This window comes from Hemicordylus capensis, chromosome 2 (genome assembly GCF_027244095.1).
Source record: "Hemicordylus capensis ecotype Gifberg chromosome 2, rHemCap1.1.pri, whole genome shotgun sequence".
NCBI classification, from domain to species: Eukaryota; Metazoa; Chordata; class Lepidosauria; order Squamata; family Cordylidae; genus Hemicordylus; species Hemicordylus capensis.
In genome coordinates this window covers 378,624,550-378,644,802 of record NC_069658.1, presented here as the reverse complement: position 1 = coordinate 378,644,802, position 20,253 = coordinate 378,624,550, and the positions used below count along the sequence as shown (strand labels likewise).

Below are 20,253 nucleotides of genomic sequence, written 5' to 3'. Positions count from 1 at the left end.
CATCTTCATCTCCCCCCCACCACACACACACACAAAAGACTGCCAGAGAAACACCAACACTCCCCTCCCCGTCTCAAATACAGACTCGCCATCCGTCCGGTTTATCCAGGTGTCCGAGACCAACAGGGTCATCGATTGGGGGGGGGGGCGGGAAGGGCTCAGGAGCAGTTGCAATCGCGCCACTACAGCAACCCCACGCAAATAGCCTCCGAAGACAAGCCCAGTCCTTACCTTCTGCGATCCAGTATCGTCGGGCTCCTCCATTCAGGGATCCCTAATCCATCCTGCCGCCAGGACGGCAGGGCTTGAGAGCCCCCGCAGGTATCAGGAAACACGAGGCAATCGGATGCGTGATGCGCGATCTCGATCTTCTTCCGATCGCCCCCCCTTGGGGCGTCAATTTCAGAGAAACGTGGGGATGGGGGTGGGAGAGACACACACAAAACGACGCGTCCTGATTTCAGATTGTTTTGCCCCTGGAGGGGCGGCGAGTTAAAGACGGGGCGGGGGGAAGAAGGGGAAGGGGGGGGGAAGGAACGTCTGTCAGAAATCAAGCTCCGTCCCTATTTTTGTTGTTGTTGTTGTTGTTGTTTGCAGCCGCCCCCTCCCAAACAGCAGGAGGAAGGAAAAGAGGGAAGGGGCCAAATCAAAGCCTTCCTTCCCGCGATGAGATGTCACTGGCGGACGCCTCCAGCAGGCGAACCGCCTCGCCTAGCAATGCGAAAGGAAGTCTTAAAATATATCCATCCATGGAAGGCAGTCCGGGCATTTTGGAGACGGTGGAGGCAAGCGAACCAGGATCCACCCCCCGATCACACACTCACACGCGCGCGCGCTGGCGACGACGGCGGGGTGGGGGCTCCGTCTGCCTGCTCGTCTCTCCTCTGCTCAGCTTCCCCCGCCCCAGCGCACACACACAGCGCACACGCGCGCTCACCCCCAGCCCAGACCGCGGAGGGACGATCGGGGACTCAGTGCTCCAGGCGGCCGGTCACCACCCCTCGCCTTGCAGTCGCTAGCTTCCAAGCGGCCCCCTGCGTCTACCCATGGCGTGAGGGCTTCGGCTGCCCGCCGGCTTCCCCTCTGCAAAGACTCGCGCTTTCTTCTGGCTGGGGACGCCCCCTCCCGGCAGACTCGTTCGGCTAAGGCGAGGCGGAGAAGTGGATGCAAAGGAAGGTGACTGAGGGGTGGGGGAAACAAAAAACCAAACAAAAAATCCCTGTCCAGAGGCAATCACACAGCCGAGAGCCGCTAGTCCCTCCTGGCGCCCTCTGCTAGATCCTTGGCCGCACAGCCAGGAACCTCCAGCAAGGATGCTTCGAGGGAAGCTTGCTGCTTTGCACACCAGGGACCAAGAGGCAGCGGCGGCGAGCCAGCCAGATCCATTCAGGCTAGGGAAGGCAGGAGGGAAACTTCGGAGCGGATTTCAGAAGGGACGGATATACCTGGGAGACCGAGGGGAGGCACACATACATTGCACAGGAAAGAAAATCTGGAGCGGAACGAGGGGGAGGAATGGGGGGGGGAGAAAGAGATTCCGTTTGGGAGGAAGGAAGCAATATCCTGAACGGATCCGAAAAGAGAGCGGAAGCCTGGAGTACACGGGTAAATGGATAGCGGAGGGGCTGGAGATGGATAAGCCTAGACAGGCAAACGGGGAGTCGAATAGATACGACGACCACGGACTGTATGCGAGGGTAAAAATTGGTCTCTCCCCCGCTTTCTATAAGAACTTCGGGCTACCCCTCCTCGGATGAAGTGACTCTGGTGCGAGGGGACATACTCGAAGTGGACTTGAATCCATGACATTGAATATTCAGCATTTGAGAGACGGTGGGAGGAGCGGGGAGAGAACTGGAATTTCACTTAGGATCGAAGCCAGGTAAATGCCAGATTCTCCTAGCGGATCATAAGGAACAGATAAATCCTGACAGGACTTCGAGGGCACTCTTGCAGATGCACTTGGCTAGCAAGGGGCTGGAGACAAAATCTGGCCGGGAGCCCTTCGTGTACCTGGCAAGCAACACTGGAGTGAATGGCCCCTGAAGGCAAACCCTGTTTCCGTTTCCAAGCTTTGGGAGTCTTAGCTGGGGGGAAAGGAAACCCCAACCTTTCAATCGCTTTGTGCTGCAAGACTGCATAGCAACTAGTGGAGAGCAAATACATGTTGATTGGGTATCAGAGGAATCGGGGTGCTAGCAACTGGAAGGAAGGATTAAATAATCTAGTCTGGGATGAATCCAAAGGCATTTGGCCTCAGGAGACAGGCTAACACTTGAGCTTTCCCAGACAGCATGCTTTACTGAGAGGCTAAGTTGCCCCAAAAAACCGACACAAAAAGTGGATTTTATAACCCTGGGTATAAATCGGGCTACACTCTTAACACACAATTAAAGAAAGCTGATTGTGTATGAAGTGCTCCCCGATAACTCACAGGGACTTCAGAGTAAATTTGGCTGATATGTGAACACAGACCCTCCATTCCGGAGGAGATGCAAACTAAAAGCCAGGTGTGAACAGCTTTCTGACCTTGCGGAACTTGTGACGACAAATTCACCCAGCTTTTCCTGCTCAACATTCATGGTTTACATCGGCATTTTGAAGCACAGAACAGTGGGGGGAGGGCCTTTTTTGCATGTTGTGCAGGATGCAAGTCCTGCAACAAACCAGACATTTTCTCTGGACAAGAAGTGATAAACTCAAGTGGGTGTTAGGAATGCTTCCAACGCATAGACATTACAGCAGTTTGGAACGGTCCAACAAGCCTGACTTTGAACCCTCTATGTTCAAAGCACGTGCACACACACACCATACCATCCAGATTATAGTGTGTCCAGGGGCGTAACTACTATTAGGCAAGGGGAGGCGGCTGCCTGGGGGTCCCCACACCTCGAGGGGCCCCCCAGAGGCAAGTCACATGTCTATATATTGTGAAGTGTGTGTGTGTATCAGCGAGGGGCCCATTTTAAAATTTTGTCTCTGGGCCCACTCCAGCCTTGTTAGGCCCCTGAGTGTGTCACAAACAGAGAGCAGAAACGAACAAGGCCCTGGAGTGTTTCCTGGCCAAGAAATACTTACCTGCCATATCCAGTAGTGACGGCTTGCTAAAGGACCTTCCCCAACATGCTTCCTGAGATTCTTTAACTTGGAGATGTTGGGTATGAGAACTGAACTGGGGACTCTACCCTCTACATGCAAAACATGAACTCTATCACTGGGTAATGGGCCCTCTTCAGTTTTGCTGGCTACTGTAAAGTGAAGTATCTGAAACCACTTCCAGTGGGGTGGCATTAAACAGGACATATGCGGTGCATGTTGTTTACCCAGAAGTCACTCTTTATTCAATCGGACTTGTTCCCAGTTAAGTGTGGATAGGATTGCCTAAGGAGGCTAAGGCAAGGCAAAGTTCTTTCTGAGAAGGCTGGGAGGGGGCTATTATGAGTAATAAGAAAAAAAGGTAATTTGTAGGGGGGGGCAAAGGGGACATGATTTTTCAAAGGATGCCTCTTAGCCACCCCTCCTGCTGTAGCATCAGTTATTAACATCTTTCTCCTATATTCATCTGGGGCATTTTATGTGTTCCTAACCAGGTCTTTTTTGCTTTAGAAGTCTCTGCAAACCTCTAAAAAGCGGTGGCATATGGAAACCAAATTTGGTTTTCTGAGACTACTCTTTGTTAGTAAAACCCATTTAACTCATCTTAAATGCACTCAATCTGGGGCAGGGGAATTAAACAGTTCCACCCAGTACAGAGAATAAATGAAAGATCAGACAGCCTACCATCCTTACAGGCTTTCCAAACTGAAATGTTGTTTGAAAATATTTCATATACCTACTTTAAGGCAGCAATCCTATGCATAATTACTTTGAAGTAAGCACTATTGAACTCAGTAGAACTTAGTTCTGAAAAAAAATGCACCGGATCAGGCAGCATCCCTTATTTTCTTTTTCCGCCCCTTTCATTTTTTACCATTGCTCTTTCCCATCAATGTGAAACCGGTCCAGTTTTTCCCTCCCACTTGCTGGAGGCCAATACTTTCCCCTCTCCCGTTCAGTGATTACTAATCCACCCCAGTTTTGCCCCTAAACCAATCGCCTTTTTGTGTCATTTGGATTCACCTTTTTAAGCTTTTCTCTGCTGCCACAAGGGTTAGAAATTCATTTTGTTTAAAAAATGAATCTGAGATGCTCACATAATACACTTTGTCCTCCAAAGATCTAGGCTAAGTCATGGTTACGTAGCCTTGGTATATCAATTTTTCTATGCTAGTATTTCCCAGAATAAATGCCAGGTTTGCTTTGGAGAAATGAAACATGTTTTTACTATAATCTGGAGAAGGAAATAGAGATGATACTAAAGCTGCATGTGGAGCTTCCTGGAAGCCCCTCCAAACCCATCACTACTGCTTTGAGTCAGGAAGGGACTATCCTGGCCTTTGCCACCTATTTGTACTAACCATTTTTTCCTCCTGAGATCTGATCGACTAGAGTTAGGAGGGGGAATTCACCCACGGAATCCAGATGCTGTTCCATAGCCTACTCACTTGTTCTCTGCTGAAAGAACACATAGGTGCTGCTTATGTGTAGTGGGAAGGGGGAACCGGAGCTTAAACTTCATTGACAATTTAGTTTGATCCTCAAAGGTTTTCCTACCTTGGAGACTGACAAGCAGAGTGCATTGATTGAGGTCAATGTGAGTAAATATGCCACAACCTTTGAAGGTAACAAATTATTGGCAGTACATGCTGGCTGTATCCACTCATGCTATTCAAGGGATGTTGAAGAAAAAACATATGGTTTCCAGAATTATACATTTTATGGGATCACGAGACTTGGTGAATTTCTTGGTTATTCTTTAAATTTTGGTTTTTGAAAAGTGCATCGTTAATCTCAAGCGCTGTTTTCTTCTGTTGGTTGGTTTCTGCTTTTGTCCACTAAATTCCAGCTTCCATTTAGGAATATAGCCATTTATTTTAAATGCATGTTGGAGAACAACCTTCAGTTAGGGATGGACAAAAAATCAGTTTTCCTGGTTCGGTTCAAATTCAAACCGGATTCAAATCGGACCAGGCATATTCGATTTTGGCAGCCCTTGAACAGGGTCCAGTTCAGTCTGAGGGTGGTAGGATTTTTAAAAATGACTTCCCTCCCAGCGATTTTTAGTTTTTTAAAAATGACTTACCTCCCAGTGAGGGCAGCAGTGACTTTTGCGGGGTGCTGTGGCAGCTGTGGAGAGGGGTCTCCGGCATCTCCTCCCTTCACCTGCTGGCTTCCCTTCACCGTCTAGCATGGCCGGGCTGGCCCATTTTGGGGCTGTTTTAGCCCTCTATGAGCGTGCGGCCATCATTTTCAAGGCCATTTTCAAACCACTTGAACCGAGCTGGTTTGAGTGCAAACTGGTTCTAATTAAAACCGGTTTTTATATCCCTATCTTCCATACCAATCTTCTAGCAAACTAGAGCAGTCAGATTTATTATTAGTATTAATAATAATAATTTCTTTAGTTATCCTAGACCCTTGGAATGGGCCCGATAATTAAAGTACCAAATCCAGTCAATAACATCTGATAGACTGTGCATAATAATAATAACTAGCTGGCCTGAGCACAGAGCATCTGCGCCTCTAGTTCTCCCTCGTTCTTGGCCCCCCTCCCTCTTTCTCAGCCCTCCCCCCTCCTCTTCCACGCTCTAATGTTTTTTCTCTCTGGCCGGCCACCTGGCCAACCATTCCCCACCCTCTGCCACTGCTTTCTTTCTCCCTGCCGTTACTTTCGCTTTCTCCCCCCCACCCCCGCCGCCACTACTTTTTTCCCCTGCTTTCTCTCCCCGCCTCCCTGACCATTTGCTGGCATGTCTGTTGGTCTTATGTTCCCCACTGCTGTCACTTTCCTCTCCCCGCTCCCCTAGCTCACGAACTCTCGCAAGAGCTGCCACACATGAGATTAGTAATGGGTACATCTAAGATAATTCTATATAGAGATAATGTGTAACTCTGTACACTGTTTTCTATACAGCTCAGTTTAAGTTAGGAACAAAAATAAATACATACATACACACACACACACACATACATATATACAAACACTAATATATATAGACACCACAGCTATTTCATGGGGTGGCAACAAAGTTTCAGCTAGATCAGTAGACTTATCAACTAGGTCTGAAACATTATGCACACTTATTTAGAATATGTTCCATTAAATGTTGTGAGTAAACATATTTAGGATCAGGCTGTCAAGCTTTAGTTGATTAAATAATGGGAAGAAAAATGTATTAGTAAGGCTGTGATTTAAGAGCACAGTTGCTTATTTTTAGACTATTTTGGGTCTGGTGTGTTACTGCAATGAATAATGTGAAAGATGGCCTTTCCTTCTTGCCACGGGAGGTAACCTTTGTTTACTGAATTGTAAATTTTCTCATACTTAATTCAATGTTTCAAAAACTTCTGTATTGAGAGTTTGGTAATATGCATGTTCATTTAGCTATAATCAATTAATTAACTAATCCACTAAAATCAGATGATTATTATTAACTAACAACTCTTTAACTGGCTGACAGCCCTCACTGTATGCCTAAAACACTGAACATTACTGATGATGGTCTGCCTTAGGGAGGTGGAGGCTGAGAAGAGATGCTGCTCAGGAATCCTGAAAGGGCTGCTGAAATAAGCAAAGAGTGTGCAATAAATCCCATACCACTCCAGCCCATGGGGAGAGAACTTCCTGGTACAAGGGGTGTACAAGGATGAGAATGCATTATCAGGGCAGTTTGGTCTTATAGGACCCGTGCATGCAACCAGTATATGACCAATTTTATAACAGATGTATTACCTATTTGTTTTGTAATCAGTCTGTGATCCCTTTGGGTGTGGGTGGGTGTAAGAAAGTTACCAAAGTTACCCTTAAGCAGAGTGAGCACAGGGTAAAATTGTTGCTCCAACAGACTTTCATGTGCTGGTAACACCTGTGCCCATTAGCAGCTGAAGGAACAGTGATAGCCAAGAACAGAAAAACAATTAAAGAGAGGAAAAGGACAGGCTGACACTAACAGTGGTGACCTTATCCATAAAGCCAGAAGATGTCGTGAGAAGGGTCTTGTTTACCCTGAGAGCGGGGAAAACAAAGTTTGTGGCCAAAACCTCAAATATGGAAAATATCCCTAGTTTTGGAAACTCCCTGGCAAGGAGAACTAGCAAAGGTGGCCAGTGGCCAACAAATGATAATTAGAATGTATGCAATCCCTGGCCTTCTCACTTATTTTGAACTGCTGCAACATTCCGCTCTACAAGTAGCAATGTGGCACACTGTCAGAAACCCCAGCTTCTCATCCACCTCAAGGCTGACCATCCTGAGAGGTCTGAGCAGTCTTTAACTGGGTAACTGTGTGGATGGATACATCGTATACACTTTAAATCAACTGCTTTAAAAACAGCTTTAAATGTTCCTATACTAGAAGAACTATACTGGCTACTAGGGATGTGCAAACCGGCTCGACGTTGAACGGGTTCAAAGTCGAACCAGTTTGGTTCGATGGCTCAGGGCCAGACCGAACCACCCCCTGTTTGGCCCAGCCCCGGACCGAACCCCCTCAACTGTTAGCAAATTATTATTATTTTATGTTAAAAAAATTTTTTTCAATCTTTTCCCCTTCGGGGAAGGTTGTTGAGGCAGTGGGATGTGTGTATCCATGGAGTTTCCCCTCCCCCCGCCGGCCTCCATTATCACCCGTTATCCGTTATCTGGACAGCCGGTTCTTCAGCCCGTTCAGGCCTCCGTAGCTCAGTGCGGCGGCCATTTTGGATGCCGCCGCGCTTGCGCAAATGGCCTCTGCGAGGCCCTGGGTCATGCCAGAGGCCATTTGCATATGCGCAGTGGCATCCAAAATGGCCACCACACCGAGCTACAGAGGTCCGAATGGTCCGAAGAACTGGCTGGCCAGAGGGCGTGATAACGGAGGCTGGCAGGGGGAGGGGAAACTCCATGGACACACACACCCTGCTGCCTCGACAACCTTCCCTGAAGGGGAAAAGGTTAAAAAAATGTATGTTTTTAAAAAATAAAATAATTCGCGACACCCTCCTGAACCGGAGGGAGGTTTCAAGCGGGTACCAGACCGAACTGGTCCAATTAGGTTCGAGTCCAGTCTGGAATCAAACCGAACCGGGCCAGCCAGTTCCATGCACATCCCTACTGGCTACCAATAATGTTCCCATCAAAATACAAGGTGCCGGTTATAACCTATAAAGCCCTAAACAGCTTAGGCCTTGGGCATTTAAAAGAACATCTTCTTCACCATGGGTGCATTGCCCATTGAGATCATCTGGAGAGGTTCGTCTGCAGTTGCCACCAGCTTGTCTGCTGGCTACATAGGGATGGGCCTTCTCTGTTGCTGCCCCGAGACTCTGTAATGCACTCCCTGCAGAAATAAGAGCCTCTACATCTCTGGCAACTTTTTAAATGTCTTTGACCATTTGAAGTGCGTCTTCTTCACTGTCCTTGATATATTCTTCAAGGCCTCTTTTCTCCTCCTCTACTGTTTGATGGACTTGCAGCATTCCTCTTCCACCTGAGCTGCAAAGGAGGTATAGTCTATCTACATCACTGCGGGGGTGCAGAGCATGATTGATGGTCATTATTTTCCTGGTCTTATAATCTAGCGTCTCTTGCTCTGCCTAGGTCCAGTCTATTATCCCTGCACTGTATCTGATAACAGGTATAGCCCAGGTGTTTATGGCTTGTATGGTGTTCCCGCCATTGAGTTTGGACTTGAGGATTTTTCTAACTCTCCTGATGTATTCACTTCCCATTTATCTTTTAACTTCTGTGTGTGCAATGTTATCAGCCTGGAGAATGCCCAAATATTTGTAATGTTCTTTCTCTTCCAGGTTCTTGATGTTGCTTCCATTGGGCAGTTCTATTCCTTCTGTTTTTGTTATTTTCCCTCTCTCTGTTCATTATTAATGCAGCACACTTGCCTAGTCCAAACTCCATTGCTATATCACTACTGAATATATGGACAGTGTTTAGCAGTGATTCGACTTCTGACTGGGACTTTCCATACAACTTCAGATCGTCCATGTACAGCAGATGGTTGATTTGACTTGATGTTTTAGATGTTTGGTGTCCAAGGCCTGTTTTGTTTCGTATTTGTGAAAGTGGGGTCATGGCGATTACAAACAACAGAGGGGATAGTGAGTCCCCTTGGAAAATACCTCTTCTAATGTTAACCTGTCCAAGTGTCTCGCCATTGATTGTTAACTGTGTACTCCATACAGGGGCATAACAAGGCTGGAGTGGGCCCAGAGACAAAATTTTAAAATGGGCCCTTCACTGATACACACACATTTCACAATATATAGTCATGTGACTTGCCTCTGGGGGCCCCTCGAGGCGTGGGGGCCCCCAGGCAGCCTCCTCCTCCTGCCTAATAGTAGTTACACCCCTGACTCCATGTGCTCATTGCTTTTTTTTTTATAAATATCTGAATGTTTTTGCTGACACCAATTGTTTCTAAACATTTTAGTATCCATGTGTGAGGCAATGAGTCGAAGGCCTTCTTGTAGTCAATCCATGCAACACTTAGATTTATTTTTCTTCTCTTGCAATTTTCTAAAATCATTTTGTCAATCATCAGCTGGTCTTTTGTGCCTCTGGTGTTCGGGCAATTTCCTTTCTGTTTAGCTAGAAGCTGCTTATTAGTTAATAAGTGTTGCATCACTTCATCTGCTGTTATACCAGTTAATAATTTGAACATAGTTGGCAGGCAGCTTATCGGTCTATAATTACTTGCAACCGCACCTTTTCTGTGTCTTTCATTATGAGATGAGTTTTCCCAGTTGTTAGCCATTGTTCAATATCACTTCCTTGCAAAATGTGATTGAACTGTTTTGATAGTTGTTTATGAAGGCTTGTTAGGTGTTTAAGCCAAAAGCCATGCAGTTCATCGTCGCCTGGAGCAGTCCAATTTTTAATTTTCTTTGCTCTTTCACTTATTAATTCTGGAGTTATTATTAGATCTTGCATTTGTTGGTTACATTTTTCGATCTCTTTCACTCAGCCTGCTTTTTATTATAATCTATTGGATTGTCTCATAGTTTCCCCCAGAATTGCACTGTTTCTTCTTTATTTGGTGTTTCTACGTTTCTTGCAGTTTCTCCTTCTATGCTTTGGTAGAAACATCTCTGATTCGACTGGAATTGGAGATTCTGCCTATGTTGTGTAATTCTAGCTTCGTATCTGCTAATCTTCTTTGACATTGCTGTTATTTGCTGCTTTTCAGGACTTCTCTAATTTTCCTTGAATCTAGATGGTATTTTTGGATCAGATACTGTTTGGTGTTTTCATTCTTCAGCTTCTTGTCTTTCATATCTTTCAATTTACTAGCATCTGATCTAAGCCTGGCGATTTTATTTTCTAATCTAATCTTCCATTTAGGTGATGTACTACTTTCATTTTTTTACAGGTCCTCTGATCTCTTGTGTTGTTATTGTTGAAGACTATAGTAGCTCTGTGTGTGTGTGTGTGTGTGTGTGTGTGTGTGTGTGTGTGTGTGTGTGAGAGAGAGAGAGAGAGAGAGAGAGAGTGTTTATAAGCAGAGCCCATGCAGCACCTTGGTACACACCTGAGCTGAGGGCGATGAAGCAAGCTGTGAGACGGCTGTAACTTAAGTGGAGGAAAATTGAGCAAACACAAGTTAGAGCTCATTATCAAGCCTACTCTTTGGCAGTGATGGAACAGAAGAAACACTTTTTTAAAACCACCATTGCATCCTCTCTGTGTCGTTCATTGGGGCTTTCTGGGTGGTGCGGGGCCTTTTGAAATCTGGCCCTGGACAGGATGTTTTAGAACCATTGGTAACGTGCTGTGACACATTTGCACAGCACTTTGAGGGTAAAGTTGCTCTCATTCGCCATGAGTTGGACACTATGGCTGATGCAGGATCGGTGTCTAGAGTAAAACCTAGTCTAGTTTTGCTGATGGAGTTTCAGTTATTGGTCCCTAAGGATGTGGACAAGGAGTTGAGTCGCATTCGGCTGACCATGTGCATGCTTGATCTTTGCCCTTCATGACTTATTAAATCTAGTTGGGAGGGAATTTTTAGCTGGGTCCAGCAGGTTCTAAATGCCTCATTGAGAGAGGGAGTGGTCCCAGATCCACTGAAGGAAGTTATTATTCGACCACTTCTAAAGAAACCCAGTCTGGACCCAGAGAATGTAAACAACCATAGGCCTGTGGCCAATATTCCCTTCCTGGGCAAGGTGCTTGAAAGTGTAGTGACTGACCAGCTTCAGACACTCGGAGGAAACAGACTATCTAGATCCTTTTCAATCAGGCTTCAGGCCCAGCTTCAACCCCTAGGGGATTTTTTTGGCTTGCCAGCTTTGGAACAGAAACTGGTTTGGACGTCCTGTGAGATGACCTATGCAGAGAGAGAGAGACAGAGGGAGTGCTACCCTCAGGGCACTGTTGTTTACCTTTAAAACCGTAAAGGCTTGGAACTGAGTTACCTGAGAGAGCCCCTTGCCTCATATGTCCCGACCTGGATCTTAAGATCTTCTTTGAAGGCCCTCCTCCGGGTGCCCTTGACAAACGAGGTGAGGCAGGTGGCTACTAGGGAGAGGGCCTTTCCCTGCTGGATCAGGCTTAAGACCCATCTAGTCCAGCATCTTGTTTCACACAGTGGCCCACCAGATGCCTCTGAGACGCCCACAAGCAGGGGGTGAGGGCTTTCCCCCCTCCTGCTGTTGCTCCCCTGCAACTGGTATTTGGTGGCATCTTGCCCCTGAAGTGCTCTTTAGCCATCAGACTAGTAGCCATTGATAGACTTGACCTCCATGAATTTGTCTATAAGCCTCCCCATGAAGTTTGCCTCCCCAGTGAAGTTCGCCTGGTTTCATCACTTTGTTCTTTTAGACACCAGGTAAAGACCATTTTGTTCATTAAGACCTTTTAAATTTTAAATTTTGATTTGATTTTAACTGATTTTTTTAAATACCTTAAAATTTTTTTTTTACAGTATGTTGCATTTTCTTTCCCACCACACCCCACCCCATTTTTTGGTCTGTTATGATTTAAATGTGTTGTGTGTTTTTCTTTTATGTTTTAATGTTGTGTTTTAAGCCACCCAGAGAACAATTTGTTATGGGGCAGCTAACAAATAAGTTTAAAATATTTATTATTATTATTATTATTACTACTAGTCATTAAGCCCGTTCCATTAACGGGCGCTAGAAGAGTTCCGCTGCCGCTGCGGCCGCTGGCTCGCCTCTGCCGCCGCTGCGGTCGCCGGCTCGCCTCCGCCGCGGCCGCCTGCTCGCCTCCTCCGGCTCGCCTCCACAGCCCTGCCCAGCCAGGCCCGCCGCCTCGCCTCCGCGGCCCAGCCAGGCCCGCTGACACGCCTCCGCAGCCCGGCCCGGCCCGCCGACTCGCCTCCGTGGCCCGGCCCGGCCAGGCCCGTCTGGCTCCCCGGCCATGGCCGCCGCCGCTGCCGCTGTTCTCCCAGGTATGCCGCCAGGACCAATCAGGCGCCCCCTGGAGCCCACGGATGCGCAGGACACCCGCCAGAGACACGGACGCAGGAGACACGGACGCAGGTACCCTAGGGTTTTATTATATAGGATTATTATTCTTATTATTATTATTATTATTAATTGTATTTTAAAATCTCTGATTCAGTTATGGTTCAGACACTAACTTTAAAAAGTGGTTTGGTAATCAGTTCAGACACTTTGAAATGGATTTGATCAAGTTTAAATATATTTCATGTAGAATAATATCAAACTCTTTTGTTTGCAGAGTAACTCTGTAAGACGAAAGCTGAGTGCCTGATTATTGAACCACTTCTTTCAAACCAATTACCACTTTTTGCGTTTAAGGGTTTGGTTCCAGTTCAGGTTCAAGGCAAACAAGAGATTTTAGGTGTAGGTTCAGTTCCAGTTCATTGAAAACAACAACTTCGAACCAGTTTTGGGATTCAGGAGCAGGTACAGTTCAATTTACTTCCTGCTCTTGACTGTTCGAACCCAAGGGACTTCTTTCCTTTTAATAAAAAGGGCTGAGTGGCAACACCTAGTCTGAGTTGGGTGCCTAGTTATGCTTACTCTTGTTCTTTAGTAGGAAAAGGTTGCATGTGGATCACAAAGAGCAATTTCTGGGACCTTCATAAAGGGTTTTTTTCTTTTCCAGTGGTGATTTTCTGCCCCCAAACTCTGCTGGAGTGCACAAGCTCCTCCCTGATCCTCTCCCATGCACAACAAAAAGCTTTTTTTAAAAAACAATGATAAAATGGGTAGTCTGACCCCTCCCCAGCAAAAATATGGACTTTTGAAACATTTATTGTTAAAATGTACACTGAGCAATTCATTTGTTCACCTTCCCTGCTCAGCAAGTACATACATAAAAATGTTGCTTTAAAAATAATAATCCATTAATAGGCTTACTCTGACAGACTGACCCAAATACTTCCTCACCCTCTGATTCAGTATACAGCACACTTTGAGTCCACAGGGATGATAATCAATTAGCAGGGCTAGTCTCCAGCAGCCAGGGCACATGCATGAGTCACCACTTTAGGCCAGGTGTTCCTCCTGGCAGTGACCATTCCCCATGTCAGTGCAATTTCTGGGAGGAGGAGGAGGAGGAGGAGGAGGAGGAGGAGGAGGAGGAGGAGGGCACAGCAGCCATTTTGGGGGTACTCTAAACTGCATACCTAACATCTCTCCACAGTAGTGAAAAGGCTATCGCTATTCTACCACATGACAACTAGCTGGCATATTTGCTGATGGTGCACTTTGCCTCCCTCGCATGCACATGTGCTTTCTCTTGCTTTATTTTGAGAATAAAAACACAGCTCATTTATTTGCCTCTCTGCATGTATAAAGTGGTTAAGGGTTCATCATCTTATAACGATGCTGTTCTCATGAACAGCCAAGACCGGGCTTGGGCAGCTAAGCCTGGGCTTGGCTGCCTGTGAGAACTGCCAGGAGCTTCGAGGCTTCCGGCAGCACCTCGGCGGCAAACCCCCCTAGGGAGCTTGCCAATTAGCTGAGGTTAAGGGCACAAGCTGCCCTTACCCCAGGCTAACTGCTCATGTTGTTGCAGGAAAAAGTCCTCTGGAACCTTGTCCTCCTGTTTGATTCAGCCACTTGCGTTCATCCTTCTATCACCTGGCTAGAGAATGGGGTGTCTTGCCAGAACCAAAGAGGATTAGAAGACAGAGTTCCTGCAATTATACTTGTTGCCTGACTGAATGAAGTCAAATGCACCAAGGATGCGTGCTCAGAATAAGCTTTTTTTTCATGATCACGAAAGACGAAGTACAAGCCAGAGAGTCTGGCTGATACTGCGCATTGAAGTTGCGCAGTTGACCAGTTTATATAGGTTTCAGCAAACAAGCATATCAGTAAAGCAATTAATACATGTTATTGGTAATTAAGCATACACATTCCAGAGGTGAAATTTAGAGCCTGGGAAGATGAGTTACTACTTGGCCTTTCTGATAAACTTACTCCCTATCAGTATCTGGTGCCAGGGATATCTATTTTTGCTTGAGTGAGGGATTTGGCTAATGACTAGTTGCATACCTATGTTATCTATCTCCTGACCAGGGGCGTAGCAAGGTTGGAGTGGGCCCAGAGACAAGATTTTTAAGTGCCCCCCCCAGCACCACTGAAGCTCAGCTCATGAAGTAAAGAAATCTTAAATGAGGCTGAACAAGACGCATAGTAGCTGGGGGGATCAGTCATGTGACTTGCCTCTGGGGACCCCAAGGCAGTGGGCCCCCAGACAACTGTCTCCCCTTGCCCTATGATAGTTACGCCCCTGCTCCCGACAGGTTCTGGCATTTGTTATTTCTGGCCTCCTATCTCGCATTCTTGAGAGGGGCCCCACATTCCTGGTTTGAACACTTTTCCTGACTCAGACAATTTTCTTTATTTCAAGCCTAGTGGCTCTTTGTGTTGTTTAATAGTCCAAACTTTGAATCAAACTCTTATACACTTATTTGTAGGCCTGGATTAAACAATTCCATATCAGTGTGTCAGCACCAGCTGCTCCCAGCCGGTGCTGGAACCGGAGCAGGCTCCTAGCTATGGCCGGCAGGGATCCCCACAATGCACTGTGCACTTGCGTGGTGCATTGTGGGATTTCCAGGGGCCGGGATGATGCATCCCAGCCCTCGCACCTCCATGCTGCCAGGGGCAGTAGTGGAGCATCTGGGCATCTGGGCATGTGATCCGTACACCCAGCACCAACAAGATGATTGTCTGCAGGGGAGGCTTCCTCCCTGCCTGCTTGGCCACCTTCATGCTTGATCACGAGAAAGGCCCCAACAGAAAGGCCCCTGGATCAGTTTCAGTTTGTGACTCCTGAGGAAGTGGACCAGTTGCTCGGAATGGTATGGCCTACCATCTCTCCTCCTGATCCTTGCCTGACATGGCTTATACTATCTGGCATTAGGCTGTTGTAGAGGGCCTGGTAGAGATTATAAATGCTTCTCTGAGGGAAGGCAGGATGTCTCCTTGTCTTAAGAAGGCAATCATTATACAACTTTTATTTTGTTTTTATTTTATTTATTTATTTATTTATTTATTTAACATATTTTTATACCACCCAAAACTTACGTCTCTGGGCGGTTTACAACCAGATAAAAACAAAGGTAAAACATTAGTTAAAAACAAAAACAAGAAATTTAAAACACAGCAATTAAAAAAAAATTAAAAATGATATTCTAAAAACAACATTAAAACAATTAAAACAATATCAGTTAAAAGCCTGGGTGAACAGATGTGTCTTTAAAGACATTTTTAAAAATGTCAGAGATGGGGAGGCTCTTATTTCACTAGGGAGTGCATTCCAAAGCCTTGGAGCAGCAACGGAGAAGGCCCGTCCCTGAGTAGCCACCAGACGAGCCGGTGGCAAAAGCAGACGGACCTCTCCTGATTATCTCAATGGGCGGTGGGGTTCATGACAAAGAAGACATTCTCTTAAATATCCAGGGCCCAAGCTGTTTAGGGCTTTATAGGTTATGACCAGCACCTTGTATTTGCCCGGAAACTTATCGGCAACCAGTGTAACTCCTTCAATACTCCTTCAGTTTTGTTGTAAACCGCCCAGAGATGTAAGTTTTGGGCAGTATAAAAATATGTTAAATAAATAAAATAAATCAATAAGAAGCCTGCATTGGATCCCTCGGAGTTAAGCAATTACAGGCCTGTCTCCAACCTTCCGTGGCTGGGCAAGGTAATTGAGAGGGTGGTGGCCTCCCAGCTCCAGGCAGATTGGAGGAAACTAATTATCTAGACCCATTTCAGACTGGCTTTTGGGCAGGCTATGGGATGGAGACTGCCTTGGTTGGCCTGATGGATTATCTCCAATTGGGAATTGACACAGGGAGTGTGATTTTGTTGGTCCTTTTGGATCTCTCAGCAGCTTTCAATACTATTGCCCAAAGTATCCTTCTGAAACATCTGAGGGGATTGCGGGTGGGAGGTACTGCTTTGCAGTAGTTCTGCTCCTACCTCACAGGCAGATTCCAGATGGAGTACCTTGGTGTACCTGTTGTTCTTCCAAATCTGAACTTTCCTATAGTGTTCCTCAGGGCTCCATATTGTCTCCGATGTTGTTTAACCTCTATATGAAACTGCTGGGAGAGATCATCAGGAGATTTGGTGAAGGGTGTTACCAATATGCTGATGACACCCAAATCTATTTCTCCATGTCAACATCATCAGGAAAAGGCATAACCTCCCTGAATGCCTGCCTGAAGGCAAGTAATGGGATGGATGAGGTATAACAAACTGAGGCTGAATCCAGATAAGATGGGGGTACTTATTGTGTGGGGTTGGAACTTGGGAGACAATTTTGATCTGCCAGTTCTGGTTGGGGTCACACTCGCCCGGAAGGAACAAGTACACAGTCTGGGAGTGCTTCTGGATCCGAACCTCTCCCTGTTGTCCCAGGTTGAGGGGGTGGCCAGAGGTGCTTTTTATTGGCTTCAGCTGATACGCCAACTGCGTTCATTTCTTGAGATGAACAACCTTCAAATGGTGGTACATATGCTGGTAACCTCTAGGCTAGATTACTGCAATGTGCTCTATGTGGGGCTGCCTTTGTACATAGTCTAGAAACTAGTTGGTTCAGAATGCAGCAGTCAGGTCGATCTCGGGGTCATCTAGGAGAGACCATATTACTCCTTTGTTGAAAGAACTACACTGGCTGCCAGTACGTTTCCAGGCAAAATACAAAGTGTTGGTTATAACCTATAAAGTCCTAAACAGTTTAGGCCCTGGGTATTTAAGAGAACGTATTCTTCATCATGAGCCCCATCGCCTGTTAAGACCATCTGGAGAGGTCTGTCTGCAGTTGCCAGGGAGTAGCCACCATTGGGCGACCGGGTTCAAAGAACCCAGGCCACCGCCCCTCAGGGGCCATGCCTCATGGCCCCGATACACACCCCGCATCTGATGTCAGATGCAGGGGCTGGTTTAGCTCCCAAGCAGGGCCACGCGGCCCCATTCAGGAGTTAAATGGCCATCGCTGAGTTCACAGCGCGGCCAGGAGCAGATCTTCCCTGCCTTAAAGGCAGCGCTGGCCCTGATCTAGCTCCCGAACGGGGCTGCGCCACCCTGTTCGGGAGCCAGGCCATGCCCCCCCGTATCTGACATCAGATGTAGGGGGCGGGGTGAGCAGGGCTGCGGTGGCTGGACATGGGCCACTGCTGGTCTGGCTCCGGTACTGGCAGTTGCCGCCAACTCATTTGGCGGCTACCGTGTTTCCCTGAAAGTAAGACCTACCCCGAAAGTAAGACCTAGCAGTAATTTCTGATGTGCCGCTAATATAAGCCCTCCCCCGAAAATAAGACATACCCGAAAATAAGACCTAGGCGGGAGGCGGGGGTTCGCGGCCGTGCGCTGGCTGCAGGGATCGAGAACGGCGGGAGACGGGGTTGAAACTTGGGGCACTACCTCGGAGTAAGTTGTTCTGTGCTTGCCTGCCGTGGCGGGGGAGGTGTGTGCAAAATAAGACCTACCCGAAAATAAGCCCTAGTGCATTTTTTGGGCCTAAAATTAATATAAGACACTGTCTTATTTTCGGGGAAACACGGTACTTGGGAACCGGCCTTCTCTGTTGCTGTCCCTGGACTTTGGAATGTGCTCCCTGTTGAAATAAGAGTCTCCTCATCTCTCGCAACTTTTAAAAAGGCACTGAAGACACATTTATTCACCCAGGCTTTTAATTAGATTTATGGTTTTAAATTTTTAATCTTGGCTTTAAATGATTTTAATGTTAATGGTTTTAATGTTTAAATGATTTTAATTGTTTAATGTAATTTTGATTTTAATTGTTTAATGTAATTTTGATATTGTTTAATGTAATTTTGATTTTTATTGTTAATTGATTTTAATTGTTTTTGTTTTGATGTAAACCTCCCTGAGCAATTTTTGGAAGGGTGGTATATAAATCAATCGATTGATCTAACAAACAAACAAATAAATGAATAACATCTATTTTGTTTTAAAAAACGTTCCTGTGGATCCAGTGACTTGCCTTCTTGATAAACCACAATCTGGCTTATTGACTAATTCTCAGAAGGAATTGTTTAGCCTTACAGCTGCTAAATTTATCAATGCTAACTGGAAGAAGTCTGATCACTTGTCCATCAAACAATGGTTTTATATATTATGGAGCATGAGGGTGATGGACAAAAGATCCTAGACCATAAGGGGTCTTCTTGCTACATCTGTCCATATTTGCTAAAGCATTTACTTTAGGTGCATTGATATAATTGGGCATAGGTGTCCTATTGGGGGGTGGGTGGTATTGGGGTTTTATATTTATATCGTAAGCTACTCTTGTATGTTTTGCTTTAATTTGTAATGTTACCTAATTCACCAAAATTATTAAAAAATGAACGTTAATCTTTATGCCTTCTCTTTGTCTCTCTTCTTGGAAGACTGAAGAGAGAGCATGGGGGCAGCACTGAACATTAAACACAAGTGGGAGAGCAGAAGATTAAGTAGAATGTCCCAAGTAGAAACTCAAGCATTTCTTCTGCAGTTTCACGGGAAACATGGAAACAAGAAGCACAAGTCAATGATGCTTCCTTCCCTCACCCCTGCTTACACACTTCTTGTGATGTCTGAACTCTGAAGCCTCCTTGAGTTGGAGCAGGGACTGAAGGGAATGGGGCAGGGGCATGCACGATTGTCTGTATTTTCTGTGCATGGCTGTGCCTGCCCTTCTAAAGACTCCTTTCCCTGATTTGTGCATGGCATATGGAAATCTGAAAGGGAGCTGTGGTATCACTCAGACCATGCATGTGAAACACTTTGAACACTTTAAATGTGCTAAACACATTCGAAGTGTTTTGATTAAATTGCCACAGTGCTACACAGATGTTTATGAACACAAGATTCAGAGATACATGATACTTTCTGAAGACTCTTCTAATGTTGACTGCTTACTCTGGGTAACCGGGAAAAAATTAAAACCAAACTATGATAAAAAGGCCAGGAAAATCAAGTCTGGTCTCCAATAAACTCCTGCATAATGCTACTAAGGACAAATTGATAGTGACACCTGGCAAGATAACGGAGCCAGTGGAATAATCCAGGTCATATATTGTGCAGACAGAGAATGGACAGCCGGCTCAGACCTGTCAGCACATTCTTGTTCTGCAGAAGAGTATTGTGGCTGTTGTTCCTCCCTGTTCATTTAATTTGAATCTTAACCACAGTTTCGCCTTTTGTTCTTGTTGTTCAGCTCAGTCTAATCTAAAGAATTACACTGCATTAATTTCTACATGTTATCTAAGCAAGGCAATCCTTGCCATTCATGGAGGACACATCTATCATGCAACCTCCATCTTTAGGGACAATATGTTGCTTAATGTTGAGAAAGCTAGAGAGGTTATCTCTCTGTCAAATGCTGCACACCAAAACACTGGGTGGATAATACCATCTTGGCTTGCTTGTGAACTTCCCATCTGGTTGGACATTGTCAGAAACAAAATGCTGTGCTATTTGGACTTCGAGGCTGTGTAGAGGATTTCATTCATTCATTCATTCAGTTTTGTAGTGCAAATAGAAGTACTCCATTTCGAAGTACAAAAGGAGTACAATGAAATTTCTCTATATAACTCCAAGTGTTTGCATTGTGGTGTACATTTCCACATAATGAATGAAACTATCTATCTATCTATCTATCTATCTATCTATCTATCTATCTATCTATCTATCTTCTCTGAGGACAGA

The 20,253-nt window shown here is 45.8% G+C and overlaps 2 protein-coding genes across 5 annotated transcripts in view; one reads left to right on the top strand and one right to left on the bottom strand.

Moving 5' to 3' along the window:
- ADGRL1 (adhesion G protein-coupled receptor L1) overlaps positions 1–1,332 on the bottom strand; it is a 184,042-nt gene extending 182,710 nt beyond the window's left edge. For 2 of the 4 annotated variants that reach the window (XM_053299297.1, XM_053299300.1), the window contains exon 1: positions 232–1,326. The gene's annotated coding sequence lies outside the window, so the exon portion shown is untranslated. Of the gene's footprint in view, positions 1–231 lie in introns of all 4 variants that reach the window. The other 2 variants (XM_053299307.1, XM_053299299.1) reach the window with 2 other exon arrangements.
- Positions 1,333–10,636: 9,304 nt separating this feature from the next.
- Positions 10,637–18,980, top strand: LOC128344014 (uncharacterized). Its single transcript, XM_053293452.1, has 3 exons — positions 10,637–10,659; positions 12,233–12,594; positions 18,954–18,980. Exons 1-3 carry the CDS (start codon positions 10,637–10,639, stop codon positions 18,956–18,958), a joined length of 390 nt encoding a protein of 129 aa, XP_053149427.1. The 3' UTR covers positions 18,959–18,980.
- Positions 18,981–20,253: the final 1,273 nt, after the last annotated feature.

What these genes read in the sequence shown, in the direction of transcription:
- LOC128344014 (XM_053293452.1), top strand. Translation starts at nt 10,637, where the DNA reads ATGAAGCAAGCTGTGAGACGGCT. An exon ending in AAGCAAGCTGTGAGACGGCT is followed by an intron (nt 10,660 to 12,232) that starts GTAACTTAAGTG and finishes AACGGGCGCTAG; the next exon opens with AAGAGTTCCGCTGCCGCTGC.